This window comes from Orcinus orca, chromosome 14 (genome assembly GCF_937001465.1).
Source record: "Orcinus orca chromosome 14, mOrcOrc1.1, whole genome shotgun sequence".
NCBI classification, from domain to species: Eukaryota; Metazoa; Chordata; class Mammalia; order Artiodactyla; family Delphinidae; genus Orcinus; species Orcinus orca.
This window is the reverse complement of record NC_064572.1, coordinates 82929733-82945773: the sequence shown is the minus strand read 5'-3', so window position 1 is coordinate 82945773 and position 16041 is coordinate 82929733. Positions and strand designations below refer to the sequence as shown.

The window sequence follows — 16041 nt, the reverse complement described above, 5'->3', positions numbered from 1 at the left end:
GCCCTGGTCCCGGAAGATCCCACATGCGCAGAGCAACTAAGCCCGTGCGCCACAACTACTGAGGCTGCGTTCTAGAGCCCGCGAGCCACAACTGCTGAGCCCGTGTGCCACAACTACCGAAGCCTGTGCACCTAGAGCCCATGCTCCGCAACAAGAGAAGCCACCACAATGAGATGTCCGTGCACTGCAATGAAGAGTAGCCCCGCTCGCCGCAACTAGAGAAAGCCTGCGTACAGCAACAAAGACCCCATGCAGCCAAAAATAAATAAAATAAATAAATTTATTTTTTAAAAAATTGACTTCTCTTAGCCTGACTTAACTTTAAGTTTTCAAAAAAAGACCATATTAGGGTGGCCATTTTGTTTCAGGCTCTTGATTCACAGATGGCATGAAGAATTCATCAGAATATTAGAACTTTAACCCAGTTCAATGAATCGTGCGTGTCATGTTGATAAGTTTACTAGGAAAACTGTGTACTCTGCTGATTTTACAGGAGAAATATAAAATATAGTTCCTGCCCTTTGGGGATTTACAATCTGGTTGGGGGAGAAATGAATATGAGACCTCATATTAATCATGGTTCTTGGGCTTCCCTGGTGGCGCAGTGGTTAAGAATCTGCCTGCCAACGCAGGGGTCATGGGTTCAAGCCCTGGTCCGGGAAGATCCCACATGCTGTGGAGCAACTAAGCCCATGCGCCGCAGCTACTGAGCCTGTGCTCTACAGCCTGTGAGCCACAACTACTGAGCCAGTGTGCCACAACTACTGAAGCCCACGTGCCTAGAGCCTGAGCTCCGCAACAAGAGAAGCCACCACAATGAGAAGCCAGAGCACCACAATGAAGAGTAGCCCCTGCTCGCTGCAACTAGAGAAAGCCCACACACAGCAAAAAAGACCCAATGCAGCCAAAAGTAAATATATAAAATAAAATTTTTTTAAAAATCATGGTTCTTAGTTGCAGACAATAGAAACTTCTCCAGCTAGAGGGGTAAGTTTATACAAGGCATCAAGGAGCTTACAGATTTCCAGTGGGACTGGGTAACCAAGCTCAAGTACCACACAGCAAAGAGCCGTGCAGCTCTGAGAAATGCCCAATTTCATTGTTCCACTGAGACCACTGCCCCATCACTTGGCTCTTAAGATGACAGGAACCTGATAGTATTGCCCCGAAAGAACCAAATCCACCCAACATACCTTCAGAGAATTCTCCCTCTCCACCTATGGTCACCATCTCACTTTCACCATGTCTGGCTTGGTGGAACCTAGTGCAACCTGCAAGGGAGTCTGGGAAATGCAGTGTTTGCATTCCAGATTCTGTGGTACAGGAACTGAGTGAGTCCGTCTGGATAATCTACCACGATCATCATGAGCCATACATCACCCATGTATAGAGCTTCAACTCTGTGGGCTTAGTGGGTCCCAGGGTCCAAAAAGGTCTAAAGTGTGATCTTTGCCTTTGAGTCAAGACTGGGCAGAGAACAAGATGTACACGTTTAAGATTACTGATCAAACGTGTGCAGAGTGCCAGTGAGTGACAGACAAAGCCAAGACGATGGACTCTGTGGGCTGTGGAGGGCGGCTGTGGTTTCTGAGCAGAGGGGCAGCCTGAAATGGACCTTGAAGCATGGCTGGGCTTTAGCTTCATGCCAAAGAGGAAGAGGAGAAAGGGCACTTCTGCCTGTGGTGGTGAGTCCACGCGTAGTTCTCCCTCTCCCATTAGCTGGGCATGACTTTGGGCAAATCACTTTCTGTATCTAAGATTATGGAGACAGAATAATGGCTCCTTGAAGATGCCCACATCCTACTTCCCAGGACCTGTGAGTGTGTTACCTCCCATGGCAAAGGGGACTTTGCAGATGTGATTAAGCTAAAGATCTGGAAATGTGAGATTATCCGGGATGACCCACATGGGCTCGATCTAATCACAAGAGTCCTTATAAAGGAAAGATGGAGGCAGGAGAAGAGTCAGAGGAGGCAGGAGAAGAGTCAGAGGAGACATGACAACACGTCATGCCGAGATTTGAAAATGCTATGCTGCTGGGCTTGAACACGAAGGAGCCACGAGCCACGAAATGCAGGCAGCCTCTAGAAGCTGGAAAAGGCGAAGAAATGGATTCTCCCCTACAGCCTCCAGAGGAGCACAGCCCTGAGAACACCTTGATTTTAGGAGTTCTTGCCTCTAGAACTGTAAGAGGACAAATTTGTGTTTTTTAAGCCACTAAGTTTGTGGTAATTTATTACAGCAATAATAGGAAATGAATACAGGGACCCGAGTCTCTCACCTGAAGAAGGACATGTTGGTCCAAGGCAACAGATCTCTCTAAGTGTGGGCTCAGACCTAACCCAAAAGTCCATGACCTTTCTTTGGATGTAACAGAAGAGCATTGTATAAGTTAGAGTTGTTTTGGCTGCATGTAACAGAAATCCACCTATAGTCGCTCAACCAGATAGACTTACTCTTTCTCATATATCAAGAAGCCAAGAGGACTGGAGAACGGACTTGAGGATATGGGGATGGGGAAGGGTGAGCTGTGACAGGGCGAGAGAGAGTCATGGACATATATACACTAACAAACGTAAGGTAGATAGCTAGTGGGAAGCAGCCGCATGGCACAGGGACCGCCTGGAGGGGTGGGATAGGGAGGGTGGGAGGGAGGGAGACGCAAGAGGGAAGAGATATGGGAACATATGTATATGTATAACTGATTCACTTTGTTATAAAGCAGAAACTAACACACCATTGTAAAGCAATTATACACCAATAAAGATGTTAAAAAAAAAAAAAAAAAAAGAAGCCAAGAGGAAGTCAGCCCTGGGCAGGTACAGCAGTTCCCAGGGACACTGGGAAATAGTCTACCTCCAACTTTCTGCTTCACCATCCTTAGGCTTTCACCCTCATGCTGTCAAGATGTCTGCTGTACCCCCAGGCATCATGTCTGCATTTCAAGAAAGAAAGGAAAGGAAAAGGGAAAAGGGCCTCTGACAACTGAGTCTTGCCCTTTATACCAGGAAAAACAAAAGCTGCCCCAGAATCCAGACCCAACAGATTCTTGTTTATATCTTTTGGGCAAGAGCTAGTCAAGTGGCACATTAACACTCCAGCGTGCAGGGATGTAAGAGCTTGGCCTCTTACATTTCCAATAACAAGTCTATGAATCATGTCTGAATTTCAGCTTAAATATGAATCCTTCCAATCCTCTTTTGCTGTAGTAGATGTGTGTATAATACTTCCAGACTTGCTTGTATTAGCTAGGACTCTTTGGTTGCCAGTGACAGAAACCCAACGGCAAATGGCTTAAATTTAAAAGGAATTTATTGGCTCTTGTAACCAGTCTAGCAATTGATGGCTTCAGATGTAGCTGGTTCTAAGGCTCGAATGGTGGTGTTCTGGGCTCTCTGACTCTCCATTTCTTGGCTCTGCCCCCTTCTCTGGGTTCACTTCCTTCTCTCCGTGTGGCCAGGCTCTCTCTAGGCAGTGGGGAGGGAGGGCTGTGGCAGTTCCAGGCCACAGAGCCCTGGGTAAACCATATGGTAAAGAACATTTTCCTCAATTTGGCCTGATAGTTGCGGAAAGAACTCTGACTGGCCCTCATGTCTGTGTTCAGGGGGAAGAGGTACTGTGATGATGCAGCCTGACTTAGGTGCCGAGGAGGGGCACTTGAGTAGAGCCTCACCACGGCCACATAGAATGGGGGAGGAATGCCCCCAGCAAAAGGCAGGGCGTTGTAACAAGAGTGTTATGGTCTGAAAGTTTATGTTCTCACAGAATCATGTGTTGAAATCCTAACCCCTAAGGTGATGGTATTAGGAGGTGGGGCTTTTGGGAGGTGATTAGGTCATGAGGTTGGAGCCCTCATGATTGGGACTAGTGCCCTCATAGAAGAGACCCCCGGGACTTCCCTGGTGGTGCAGTGGTTAGGAATCCACCTGCCAGGGCTTCCCTGGTGGCGCAGTGGTTAAGAATCCGCCTGCCAATGCAGGGGACACGGGTTCAAGCCCTGGTCTGGGGAGATCCCACGTGCCGCGGAGCAACTAAGCCCATGCGCTACAACTACTGAGCCTGCATGCCACAACTACTAAAGCCCGTGCACCTAGAGCCCGTGCTCTGCAACAAGAGAAGCCACCGCAATGAGAAGCCAGCACACTGCAACAAAGAGTAGCCGCCGCTTACCGCAACTAGAGAGAGCCCACACACAGCAACGAAGACCTAATGCAGCCAAAAATAAATTAAAAAAAAAAAAAAAAAAGAATCCACCTGCCAATGCAGGGGACACGGGTTCGAGCTCTGGTCTGGAAAGATCCCACATGCCACGGGGCAACTAAGCCCGCATGCCACAACTACTGAAGCCTGCGTGCCTAGAGCCTGTGCTCTGCAACAAAAGAAGCCACTGCAATGAGAAGCCCACACACCGCAACGAAGGGTAGCCCCTGCTTGCCGCACCTAGAGAAAGCCCATGCGCAGCAATGAAGACCCAACGCAGCCATAAATAAATAAATAAAAAGAGAGACCCCAGAGAGCTAGCTCGTTCCTTCCACCATGTGAGGACACAGTAAGAAGTCAGCTGTCTGCAACCTGGAACAGGGTTCCCCCCAGAACCCGAACATGCTGGCACCCTGATCTTGGACTGCCAGCCTCTAGGACTGTGAGCAATACATTTCTGTTGTATATAAGCCACTCAGCCTGTGGTACTTTGTTTTAGCAGCCCAAACAGACTAAGAGAAAGAAAGCAGGAAGAGACACCGTGCAGGCAAGATTAGCAGGTGTCTACTACCCACAGAGACCCTTCATTCTGACCAAAGTCTGGTTTTCCCTGGAAAGTGAAACCAGACCAGGGGAGGCCTACCTGAGCCAAGGAGTTCTGTCTTATCACGGTGGGCCTCAGTGAAAAAAAAAAGTAGAGATCCATTGATCCAGAAGTGTCTCTCCAGCTTTAGTGTGCATTAGAAGATTCCTGCGGGAGAGAGCCTGATTGGTCCTTCAGGATGCCACTCCCACCCTGGGGCCCTTGATTGGCGATCCCACCACTACCACATGTAAGGGGGATAGCTGAGCAAAGTCAAATTACCAGTACCAGAAAAGGGCATGAGGATGCTGACCCCGAAAAGCAAGGGATGTCTACCCGGGCTGGATGGAAGCCCACTGCCCACTCGCCAGGATCCAAGGGCTGGCCAGAGTCTCTGAGAAGGTAGCACGCATGGGCAGGGGACCCGTACACATCTTACCCGGAACCTAGCTTGTCCAGGGACCAAGGCTGCACAAGCAGCTGGAACAGATAGTGAAGAGCCTGGCATTCAGTGCAGAGGCCTTTAGTCTTCACCCCACGAACCACAGTAGCCATGGAAACACCCAAACAGTGAAGGTGGGGTCACTTGACATATGCATGGCTGGAGTGGCAAACTTGTGACCCACAGACCTGTTTCTGATGGCCTGATTTTCAACACTGTGAACTGATTACCAGCATTGGAGATGTCACGTAAGAGTTCAGATTTCCGGGTTTCCCTGGTGGCGCAGTGGTTGAGAGTCCGCCTGCCGCTGCAGGGGACACGGGTTCACCCCTCGGTCCAGGAAGATCCCACATGCGGCGGAGCGGCTGGGCCTGTGAGCCATGAACGCTGAGCCTGCGCGTCCGGAGCCTGTGCTCCGCAACGGGAGAGGCCACAACAGTGAGAGGCCCGCGTACCGCAAAAAAAAAAAAAAAAAAGAGTTCAGATTTCCAGTTTCTCTGAGGCAATGTGGAGATCTGGCAGCACTGATCAGCCTTCCTGCAAGGGCACCACCCACCAGCTGGAGCAGCAGCCCTTCAACGTGAGTCGCAGGTACTCCAGCCGGCCAGGGTCCTCGGCCAGCTGGCTTGCTCATGGAGGTCAGGGCTGTCCCTCTAAGGGCTGGAGTTAGCATAGCCATGTGAGGTGAACAGCCTGCTGGGGCAGCAAGGCTGAAGGCAGGGAGGCCAGGAAAAGAAGATTAAAGGCATGAATAACAAAGGACGAAATAATGCCATTTGCAGCAACATGGATGGACCTGGAGATTATCACACTAAGTCAGTCAGACGGAGACAGACAAATATCATATGATATCACTTGCATGTGGCATCTAAAATATGATACAGGTCTTCCCTGGCGGTCCAGTAGTCAAGACTCCGCACTTCCACTGCAGGAGGAGCGGGTTCAATCCCTGGTCAGGGAACTAAGATCCCGCACGCCGCTTGGTGTGGCCAAAAGTTTTAAAAAATAAAAATAAAATAAAATAGGATACAAATGAACTTATTTACAAAACAGAAACAGACCCACAGACATAGAAAACAAACTTATGGTTACCAGAGGGGAAAGGAGGTGGGGGAGGGATAAACTAGGAATTTGGCATTAGCAGATACAAACTACTATATATAAAATAAATAAACAACAAGGTCCTACTGTATAGTACAGGGAATTATGTTCAATATCCTGTAATAAACCATAATGGAAAGGAATACGAAAAAAATATATATATCTGAATCACTTTGCTGTACACCAGACACAAACACAGCATTGTAAATCAACTATACTTCAATTAAAAAAAAAAAAGATTGAAGGCATGAAATTTGGGCACAGAGGTGGGGAACAGAGGACTTTGTCCCCTGCCTTGCAGGAAATCACCCAAGAATGCTAGATCGTACAGATCTCCATTCAACCGGGAAGCAAGTGCTTCATACACTTGCCAAGCCCTACCTTTCTCCCTTGTCTATATTCTGCCTGTGCCTCTCTTTGTACGGTATGAACATGGCGTGTGATGCTCACAGTCAGAAAGAGCCTGCATTGTGTCCCTGTTCCTTCTGCCTCTGTCCTTCCCCAAGTCTCTCCTCATGTGTCCTCAGCTTGTCACTTGGCATTTTTCCCCCATTCTCTTTCTCCCAATGACATGTCTCTACTTTTCCAGGTGCCCAGAGCAATTTGGTTTGCCTGGCAATTCCCTTCTCTTGGGTTTCTCCTGGGAATATCTTAAAACGTTAGAAAACACTGAATGTAAGAGCTTCCAAAACTGCATCCCAAAACCTGCACCACGGTATCCTCCCAGGCAGTGCCAGGGCTCTAGTCATTTTCTCAGAGGTCATTTTCCATATCCCATTTCTGTGTGTAACTTTGAAGGAAAGCCGTTCGATAAATGTCTACAATTGGACTTCACCCTGGGGCAGGAATGTGACTTCCTTTAAGAGAAGAACTTTACCGAACCAGGCTCTGAAATCTCACTTCCCTGGTTCAAATCTCAACTTCACCACTTCCTAGCTCTGGGGTCGTGGGCAAACTTGCTCTTAAGCTTGGTTTTCTCGACTGTAAATTGGGGATATAATAGTGCCTGCTTCATGGGGTCGTGCATGGGGAGGGTTAAATGAAATAACCCCAAATAAGCGAAAGCTTAGCCAAGTGCCTGGTCCAGAGCAAGTGCCCAAGAAAGGAGAGCAATTACTGTTAATACTAATTGTCGCTATCAGGACAATCCCCCCTCCCATTGTTTTCTCACCTTCTTGGATGCTTCCTCCAAATTTCTGAAATAAAGAAATTGATTGTTTTTTTAACCTGTTGATTTCCAAAAAGAAATACTGATTTCTTAAAGCAAGAGATACTAAGTAAACATTTTTATTTGGGTTGCAGACTGGGGACAGGTGGGAAGGCTACACTTAAAGCTTTCACAAATCAAAGCTTCCGAAGTAGGTTTTTAAGAGGAATACTTGCTCTGCTTGGCAGTCAGAGTTCAAAGCCCTGGGGGGGAAATGGTAAACTAGCCTTTAACTGTAAATGAACTCTCCAGCAACAAGAGATACAGAGTCAAGTAAACATTTAACAACTGATTCTGCTGCTCCCAGTAGTTTCTTTTTAACATCCAGTGCCTCGCCCCTCCCATTCTGCAGCCAGACTTCAGTTAAAGAAGTACGCGGTTCACTACTCCCCCTCTGTCACCGAGATGTGCCTTATGAAGCTGTCTCTTGGCATTAATGTCCTACCCCGTGGGCTGGCCCAAACTGCAGGGTTTTACCTAGAGAATTTAAGTTGTATTTTATTTCAGAAACATAAGATTTTATCTAAGGTGCTTTAACACAGCTCCGAAGACTGCTCTCCCTCTGCGTGTGCTGCAAATTCTCTCCACTGTTAACGCTGTTCACGGCCCTGGCAGCAGCTTCTCAAGGCTGTGCTGGAATTATGGGCCACTTTGTTTGTGGAATAGCTCGGCAAGCTTGGCACCGTTGATTTGCATCAGTGCCTCCGGAATAGACTTTGCCTTCTCCTTAAAGATACTATCTAAACTGTGAAATTCATTAAATAGCCCCAGAAATAGATCAGGTTATTTAACACGACATCCCTAATGGCGCAATATCTCAGCTGTCTGCACTGATAGTGAACATTGTCTTGGATAGTGTTATCAGCCCAGGACACCCGCTATGAATATTGATCCCGAGCTTGTTACAGCCATCACTTGCCATCAGGACAGGTCAGGGATGGAACCCACCTAGCATCAAAGCAATTTAAAGACAGCACTCAGGCGGAATTTTAATGCCCACGCTGAAAACACAAATCAACTCCGTGCACAGGGGGAAAGTGGCTTGCTGGCTATGGATATCCTTATTACATAGGAACACCTTGTGTATAAATACACGCATGAGGACGTTAGCAAGTCAACACATCTCCAAATTGTTCCTATATGAAGTCTCACTGTCTTCTAGTCATTTACAAAGCAGGTGGCCAGAAACACAATTCCCCAAGGCACGCTCTCCCCTCACCAAGTTGAAGAATTTAACCTGTTCTTTGGGTGGGGCGCTTCTCTTTAAGCTGTGGGTGAATAAGAGGGAGCATTTTCTATTCCTGCAATGTCGATGGGCGACACCGCGCTGTTTCTTGTGGCGTCTGTCTCCAGATGCCAAGTCCTGAGTGCAAGGGTTCAGATAACCTTGTGCTGCACTGAACGCATATATCAGAAATAAAGGACAAGGAAAAAAGAAAGACAACTAACAGGAGTTCTTACAGATTCACAGTCTTAAAGCACAGGGCCTTTATGTGTTCTTGACTTTCCAATTTGTTGCTTCTACTTTCTCTGCTCCTTTTCTGTATTTAACACCTGTGGACCTCAAAGGAAAAATGATTCATACTATTTGAACAAAATTTTTGGAGACAATTGATAAAGTGAAATGAAAATGACCCAGGTTTGGCCTGCCCTGGCTTCTGCGCCTTACATGTCCCTCTGGTTGGGGGCATTCGGTGCCCTCTGGAATGCCAGCCCACCTTCCTGTGAAAGTGGTTTCAATATTTCTTACAGAACAGATAAGAAGAGGGACCATGGGATGCCCGAAACATCCATTCTGGAGCTCCCTTAAAGAGATCTATATCTAGCTACCTTGAAGAACCTAAATATGAAAAAATATGAATGTGGGTGGAAAAATGTAAAAGGGGACTGGGATCAGTGGGGAGGGAGAAAGAAAAGAAAGATTTTTTAAAAATTTTATTTTATTGAAGTATACTTGATTTACAATGTTGTGTTAATTTCTGCTGTACAGCAAAGTGACTCAGTTATACATATAAACATTATTTTTCATATTCTTTTCCATTATGGTTTATCACAGGATATTGAACACAGTTCCCTGTACTATACAGTAGGATCTTGTTGTTTAAGAAGGTTTTTTTTTTTTTAAATCAAGTGAGAACTGAGTGAGAAAGACTTGTCAAAACAAAAAACAAAGTACTCTATCTGTGATCTGGAAGGTTCTGTGATTGGCAATCCATGTTCCTGGGTACCACGGTTTAGTGCCATGGCCACCTGCTTTGGTTTTCCCAAGGCCCACATTCCCTCTGATGGGAGGTGGTCCATTGGGCTTGGCCAGGGCACTTCCTGTTCTGATTTCCTTTTAAAAGCACAATCCATCTCTGCTTTAGGACTGAAGCTGGCTTGAATTTCGGCAGGGCTTTAAAGTCCCCAGGGAATACAGTGGCCGCCTCTGGGAGGGGCCACGAAGTTTGAATGAGAAAAGCTCCTAGAAGCTGGCCTGTAAGACCTTCTCTACAATAACCGAGGGGATTAGCAGCACACACCCCTCCCTCCTCCCCCACGCACTTCAGTGAGAAGGTTTCTCCTCCCCTTCCTACTCCTACCTGACCGGACAATCTTAATTGCCAAGTCATTGTTTGGAAACCCCATGGGGCAGGGAAGAAAGGGACAACAGCCTTAGAGGTAGTTCTGGGCAGAGGGGTAGAAGCCTCAGAATCTGCCGCTGAGATAAATGCTTAGCGCTCAGACTTCTCCCCAAACAACAAAAGGGAACAAAAGAATGTTAAGAAGGGCCTGGCTGGTGGAAGCTTCCCCAAGGACTGATGTACACCATCCCACGGGACTTGGTGGGGCAAATGGAAGCTTTTACAATTGTCTCTGTTCTTTGACCTTAAATCCAAACCAGGCAAACACCTTTTAACCTTTTTCTTCTTGGGGCTAGGGGGAGGATGAGGGTCAAAGATGCAGCCTGATTCCCAGAGACCCAATATCTGTGCACGTGATCAAACCTGTGACTCTGAAGAAGGCCTGAAGGGCATCAGGCATTGTGCTCGGCGTCCCTGCAGGCCAGGGCAGCCACCCTCACCTGGCTCACCTGCCCTCACCAGGGCATCTCACCTGGCTCTGAGACCGCAACCCGCAAGGTTTCCAAAGCGGCAAGTCCTCTTGGTGGGGGTTCAGACATCTCTCCAAAACCCCTGCTGCCCTCTGACCTCCAGAGTGGAAGGAAAAACCTCTGACACAGTGCGGGACTTTCTTTCGTTATTTCCTAGCGAGCAGGACGTACTGAAAAGAATAATGGTCCGGGAAAGAAGCCCTGGGTTCGAATCCGGACTCTGTCACCAACTAACAGTGACCCTGGGCGACGTCACTTCTCATCTTTGAACCTTAATTTCCTCATCTTAAAGCTGGGATAATAGTCTTGCCAGGCCACGCCCACCGCACAGGGATGCTCAGAGGATCAAACGAGATCGCGCAAGTCTAAGGGCTTTGTAAACTGTAAACTGTGAGAACATGAGGGCTTTTAAATCCGAGGTGATCAGGACTGAGGCCATTGCTGTGATTCACTGGCGAGGCAGGAGATGTGCTGAGCGTTGCCTTGAAGTTATCAGTGCTGGCCTCAATTGCATTTCCAATTCAAAGGCGGGTGCACTGGGGGAAGGGTGCAAATCGTAGCCCAAGTCAGGGTGGGTGTATTGGGAGGATCTCCGGGACGAAAGCGTCCGGACTTCCCTCCCTCGCGCACCCCGAGTTTCCGCAGGTTGGGCGGAGGAGCGCTGAGCCGGCGGCGCTGTCCCGGCGGGAGCGCGCATCAGACTCACCAAGGCGCCCCCTCGCCGAGGCTAGAGGTCCCCGAGCCTTAGTCTTGGGGCTGCTGCGAGCGCGCCCTGCACTTGGCGGGGGCTTGGGCAGCCCAAGTGCCAATCCGCGCTCAGCCCCCCGCGGCTCTCTCCACGCCCCCCTCCCCAGCTTCTCTTGGCCGTCCCGACCCTCCTACCGGCTGAGAACTGCGGCCGAGCCACAGCCGAAGGCAAGCCCGAGCGCTGCCATTCCGGACTCCGCGCCGCCGGCCTCCGGCCCGCGAGCGGCGGGCATGCTGGCATGGCAGGACGGCGGGGCCAAGGCGGCTCCCTCCCACCACAAAATCTCCTTCTCGGTTCTGGACATCCTGGACCCTCAGAAATTCACCCGCGCTGCGCTCCCAGCCGTGCGCCCTGCTCCCCGGGAAGCCAAGAAAAGTTTGGCAGAGGCCGAAGCAAGGAAGGACTCCAGCCGAGACCCGGCCCGGCAGCGAGAGACGCCTGGTAAGGATGCGAGGCGGCCTCCGGCCCCGGAAAGCCCCAGCTTACATGATACGATGGGAAGGTGGGAGGGAGGGCCGTGGATCGGGTGAGTAGCCCTTAGCGGCGTCTTCCCCAAGGGGAGAAGGCGCACAGGACCAGGCGCATAATTAAATTGACGCAGAAAGGGGGCCTCCAGCATCCTGGGTCAGGGATTTGCCACCGAAGCCTGTCCCTGCTTACCCGCCAAGCAAGCAAGCACCCCAGCTCTGATTTACTCGCAGAGGAAACTCTTACCCAGCGCCCACCTCGTCCAGGCTCATTCATTTATTGGGCATTTAATTGTCCCCTATGTGCCAGGACCTGGGCTAGAGACTGAGATAAAGTCAGCAAAAACTTCGAAACCTGCGAGGTAGACAGCATCCTTAACGAGGTAGGCAGCATCATCTCTCCATTTTCTGGATGAGGGAGCTGAGGCTGAATCATGTGTCCGAAGTCTTAGTAGGCAGTGAGGTCCGGTTTTCGCACCCAGGGCCCACTTCCAACCATCCAGAGACAGCTGCAGAGACTCCGCTGCCCCGCACGCTCACTCTCCCCAGATCCAATCGTTGACTGGGCTGGGGCCGGAGTGGGGTGGGGTGACGGGAGGCTGTTGGTCCTTTCTCCCCAAAACCCTTTTTGATTTAACCCCTAACTCTGGGAATTCCTTGGCGGTCCAGTGATTAGGACTCCACCTTCCACTGCAGGGGACACGGGTTCGATCCCTGGTGGGGGAACTGGGATCCCACAAGCCGCGTGCGGCAGAAACAAACAAACAAACAACTCCTAACTCTGGAGGACACCTGACGAGGGGTCCAGGAAAGTTTGTGTCTGAAAGGAAAGACAAAAAACAGCAGGACCCAAGCTGGGTGAGGCGCGGGCACGAGGTCCCCTGGAGGGACGCCAAAGATCGGGGGCTCAGGTCAGGGAGAGGCTTGAAGTCTCGGCAGCTCCCCCGCTTCCCTTCCCCAAGTTTAGCAGTGATTGTCTGGGGCTCTGGGCGCCTCTGGCGGCTGCGCTTGGGCCTGGGCGGTCTGCCTGGTAATTGTTCGGATCGCCCCTCGCAGGGGCCGCTCTCCCCTTTCCCCACCCCCATGATCGATATTCTATTACTGGCGCCTGCATATCTCCTACCCGCAGCTTGCAGGTACCGACTTCAAACCCCCTTTTCCCTGTCTGATCCTAATATTGTTCGATTAAAACTTACCTTTAATAGATGACATCTATCGATCCGGCCCCGCACAAATCTGAAACTCTATTAACACGGCAGGAGAGAGAAGATGGGAAAGAGGGAATTTCACTTTAAAAGGGAGGAGGGGGCGCTTAATAACTTCTTTTTTAATTGCTGGCAGTTCCAGGCCAAAATAGGCTTCTAGGGACTGGGGAGACAGCCCCAAACGCACTTGACATATAGATGTCTTAATGTACAGCGATAAGGTTGTCCAATAAGGTCGTTATTCTTTCTTAATGCGGAGTGCCACTCATTCATTCGAAATACACTTCTCGGACGCCTACTAGGTAGTAGGTGGGTGAAGAGAAAGCGGGCACTACAACGCTAACTCCCACCTCCTGGAAAGGGCTTGCAACTAAGAGCGGTCGTGGGGGTGAGGGCAGGGAGTGCAATTCCGGAGAGGGGCAGGGCTGGGCTCTGGGTTGGGCAGAGAGAGCTGCCTGCTCTGGGGAGGACGAGGGCCAGGTCTAGGGACCAGGACCGGCCGGGTAGTTCCGGGCTTCTGATCACCGTCCCCTTCTCCCCTAGATGCTGCGGGCCGAGGCGCCGGCTTGGCGTCCCCCCTGGAGGGCTCTGAGGCGGAGGAGGCGGAGGACGAGGACTTGGAGGACGCAGGGCGGCGGCAGCTGCGGGAGCGGACTGCGCGCCTGCAGGAGGCCCGGACGCGCTCCCCCGAGGCCCGGGCCGCGGCATCGGCGGCGGGAGAGAGCAGCGCGGGCGGCCTCGCGGGCTCCCCGGGCTCGCCGGGCTCCCCGCGGCCCCGGCGCCGGCGCTCAGAGCCCAGCTGCTCCAAGCCGCGGCGCGCGCGCACCGCCTTCACGTACGAGCAGCTGGTAGCCTTGGAGAACAAGTTCCGGGCCACGCGCTACCTGTCTGTGTGCGAGCGCCTGAACCTCGCGCTATCGCTTAGCCTCACTGAGACGCAGGTCAAAATTTGGTTCCAGAACCGCAGGACCAAGTGGAAGAAGCAGAACCCCGGCGCTGAAGGCGCGGCGCAGGCGGGAGTTGGCGCGCCCCAGCCTGGGACTTCGGCGGGGGCGGGCGGCGGCGGCGGCGGCAGCGGCGGCGCGGGGGCCAGCCCGGGTCAGCTGGGCCCGGCCGCGCATCCTTTCCAGACTTTCCCCTCCTACTCGGCGGCCAACGTCCTCTTCCCGGCCGCCGCCTCCTTCCCACTGACGGCCACCGCCGCCAGGGGCTCCTTTGCGCCCTTCCTCGGGCCCTCCTACCTGACCCCTTTCTACGCCCCACATCTATGAACCCGGAGCCCCTCGGGCCCCACTTCGTCCGGATTCACGAGTGATTGGCGTGGACTTGTGGTCCCCACCCCACGGAGGGGCGCCAACGCGCAGGGACTGCCCCCTCCTGGTGCGCGGGTGTCTGCGCGCCCCCTTCCCTTCCCGCTGCCGGGAGGCGCCGCCAGAGGGCAGGGAGAGGCCGCCTGCCGACTCCCCGCCGCGCGCCTCCCTGCCTAGCTGAACCCTGGAATTCACGCGGTCCACTAAAGGGGGTCAAGGATCTGCCATCTTTAAAAGTGTCCGGAGACGGAGGCTGTCCTTAAACCTTCCCGTTTCTGGACCTTGTTCTTCACTTTCGGTCAGGCTTAATTCAGTTCAAGGGTTCTTTCTGAGGGTCTGGGTGTTCGGCGGCGCGGGGCTAACCCAGCGGCGGGGATGGTGTCCAGAGGGAGACAAGACCCGCCCTCCAGCTGCTCACACCTAGGATGGAATCTTGAAAGGCTGTGGCTCACTCGGAGGGTAAGGAGCTTTCCCTTTTCACAGCTGATTGTTTCCCATTTCATACTCGATTACTGGCCCAAATCCAGCGATTCCTTCCAAATACCGAACAAAGTTGGAGAAAGCTGAGTCTGTGAGCGCACACTGCCGCCGTGAAATGGACTACATTTTAAATGCATAATACTCTACATTTTTAGGTCTTCGTTTAAGGTTAGGACTTGAGCGCAACTCTCATTCCAAACAGTCTCTCCACAGGCTATTCCTGAGAAAATGTGTACCTGATTTTCCGGAGGAGACCGGAAGTTCTTTTGGGAAATGCAACAGCTTTATTGCTAGACTTGCCAGCTGAAGTACACGCACTTCCACATCATTGCAAGTTTTCTTTTTTTGCGGCACGCAGGCCTCTCACTGCTGTGGCCTCTCCCGTTGCGGAGCACAGGCTCCGGACGCGCAGGCTCAGCGGCCATGGCTCACGGGCCCAGCCGCTCCGCGGCATGTGGGATGATCTTCCCAGACCGGGGCACGAACCCGTGTCCCCCGCATCGGCAGGCGGACTCTCAACCACTGCGCCACCAGGGAAGCCCCCACTGCAAATTTTGAGAACAGCTTTGATAAACCACGGTTATGGCCCCAAAGGCATAAAGATAACAAAGAGACAAATGGCTCAACTAAAATCTTGAGGTCTATGCATGAGACTGCCCATTTGGGTATGCAGTATTTGATACTGTAAAATTTCAGCCTTGGCTAATATGTCTGTCCCAGCAAATCCTAGACTCCCAGCAGTGATCGAACCCGGGGGAGAGTTCGCGCCTCCAGCACACGCTGCAGTCATGAATCGGACTATATATATATATATTTTTTGCAGTACGCGGGCCTCTCACTGCTGTGGCCTCTCCCGTTGCGGAGCACAGGCTCCGGACGCGCAGGCTCAGCAGCCATGGCTCACGGGCCCAGCCCCTCCGCGGCATGTGGGATCTTCCCGGACCGCGGCACGAACCCGTGTCCCTTGCATCGGCAGGCGGACTCCCAACCACTGCGCCACCAGGGAAGCCCTGGACTACTTTTTTAAAGCACAAACTCAACGTTTTTAGAGCTTCATCTAAGATTCTGACTTGAAAGATACTCTGTTCCACACAGACTCTCCAAGATGGCATGGTGAACAAGCAAAGGGTCGTTAGGAGCTGTAAAAGAAATAATTTTGGGGTGTAAAAAGCTACCATGGAAGCAAAAAGCATATTTATGATGG

The 16041-nt window shown here is 51.3% G+C and overlaps 1 protein-coding gene across 1 annotated transcript; it reads left to right on the top strand.

Moving 5' to 3' along the window:
* Positions 1-11467: 11467 nt before the first annotated feature.
* On the top strand, positions 11468-15184 carry NKX1-2 (NK1 homeobox 2). Its single transcript, XM_004265733.3, has 2 exons — positions 11468-11816; positions 13591-15184. The coding sequence occupies exons 1-2, from the start codon at positions 11606-11608 to the stop codon at positions 14316-14318; spliced, it is 939 nt and encodes a 312-aa protein (XP_004265781.1). The 5' UTR covers positions 11468-11605; the 3' UTR covers positions 14319-15184.
* Positions 15185-16041: the final 857 nt, after the last annotated feature.

Bases quoted from the DNA above. Each gene is read 5' to 3' on its own strand.
- NKX1-2 (XM_004265733.3), top strand. From the start codon at position 11,606: ATGCTGGCATGGCAGGACGGCGGGGCCAAGGCGGCTCCCTCCCACCAC. The intron at 11,817-13,590 runs GTAAGGATGCGA...CTTCTCCCCTAG, and splicing joins CCGGCAGCGAGAGACGCCTG to ATGCTGCGGGCCGAGGCGCC.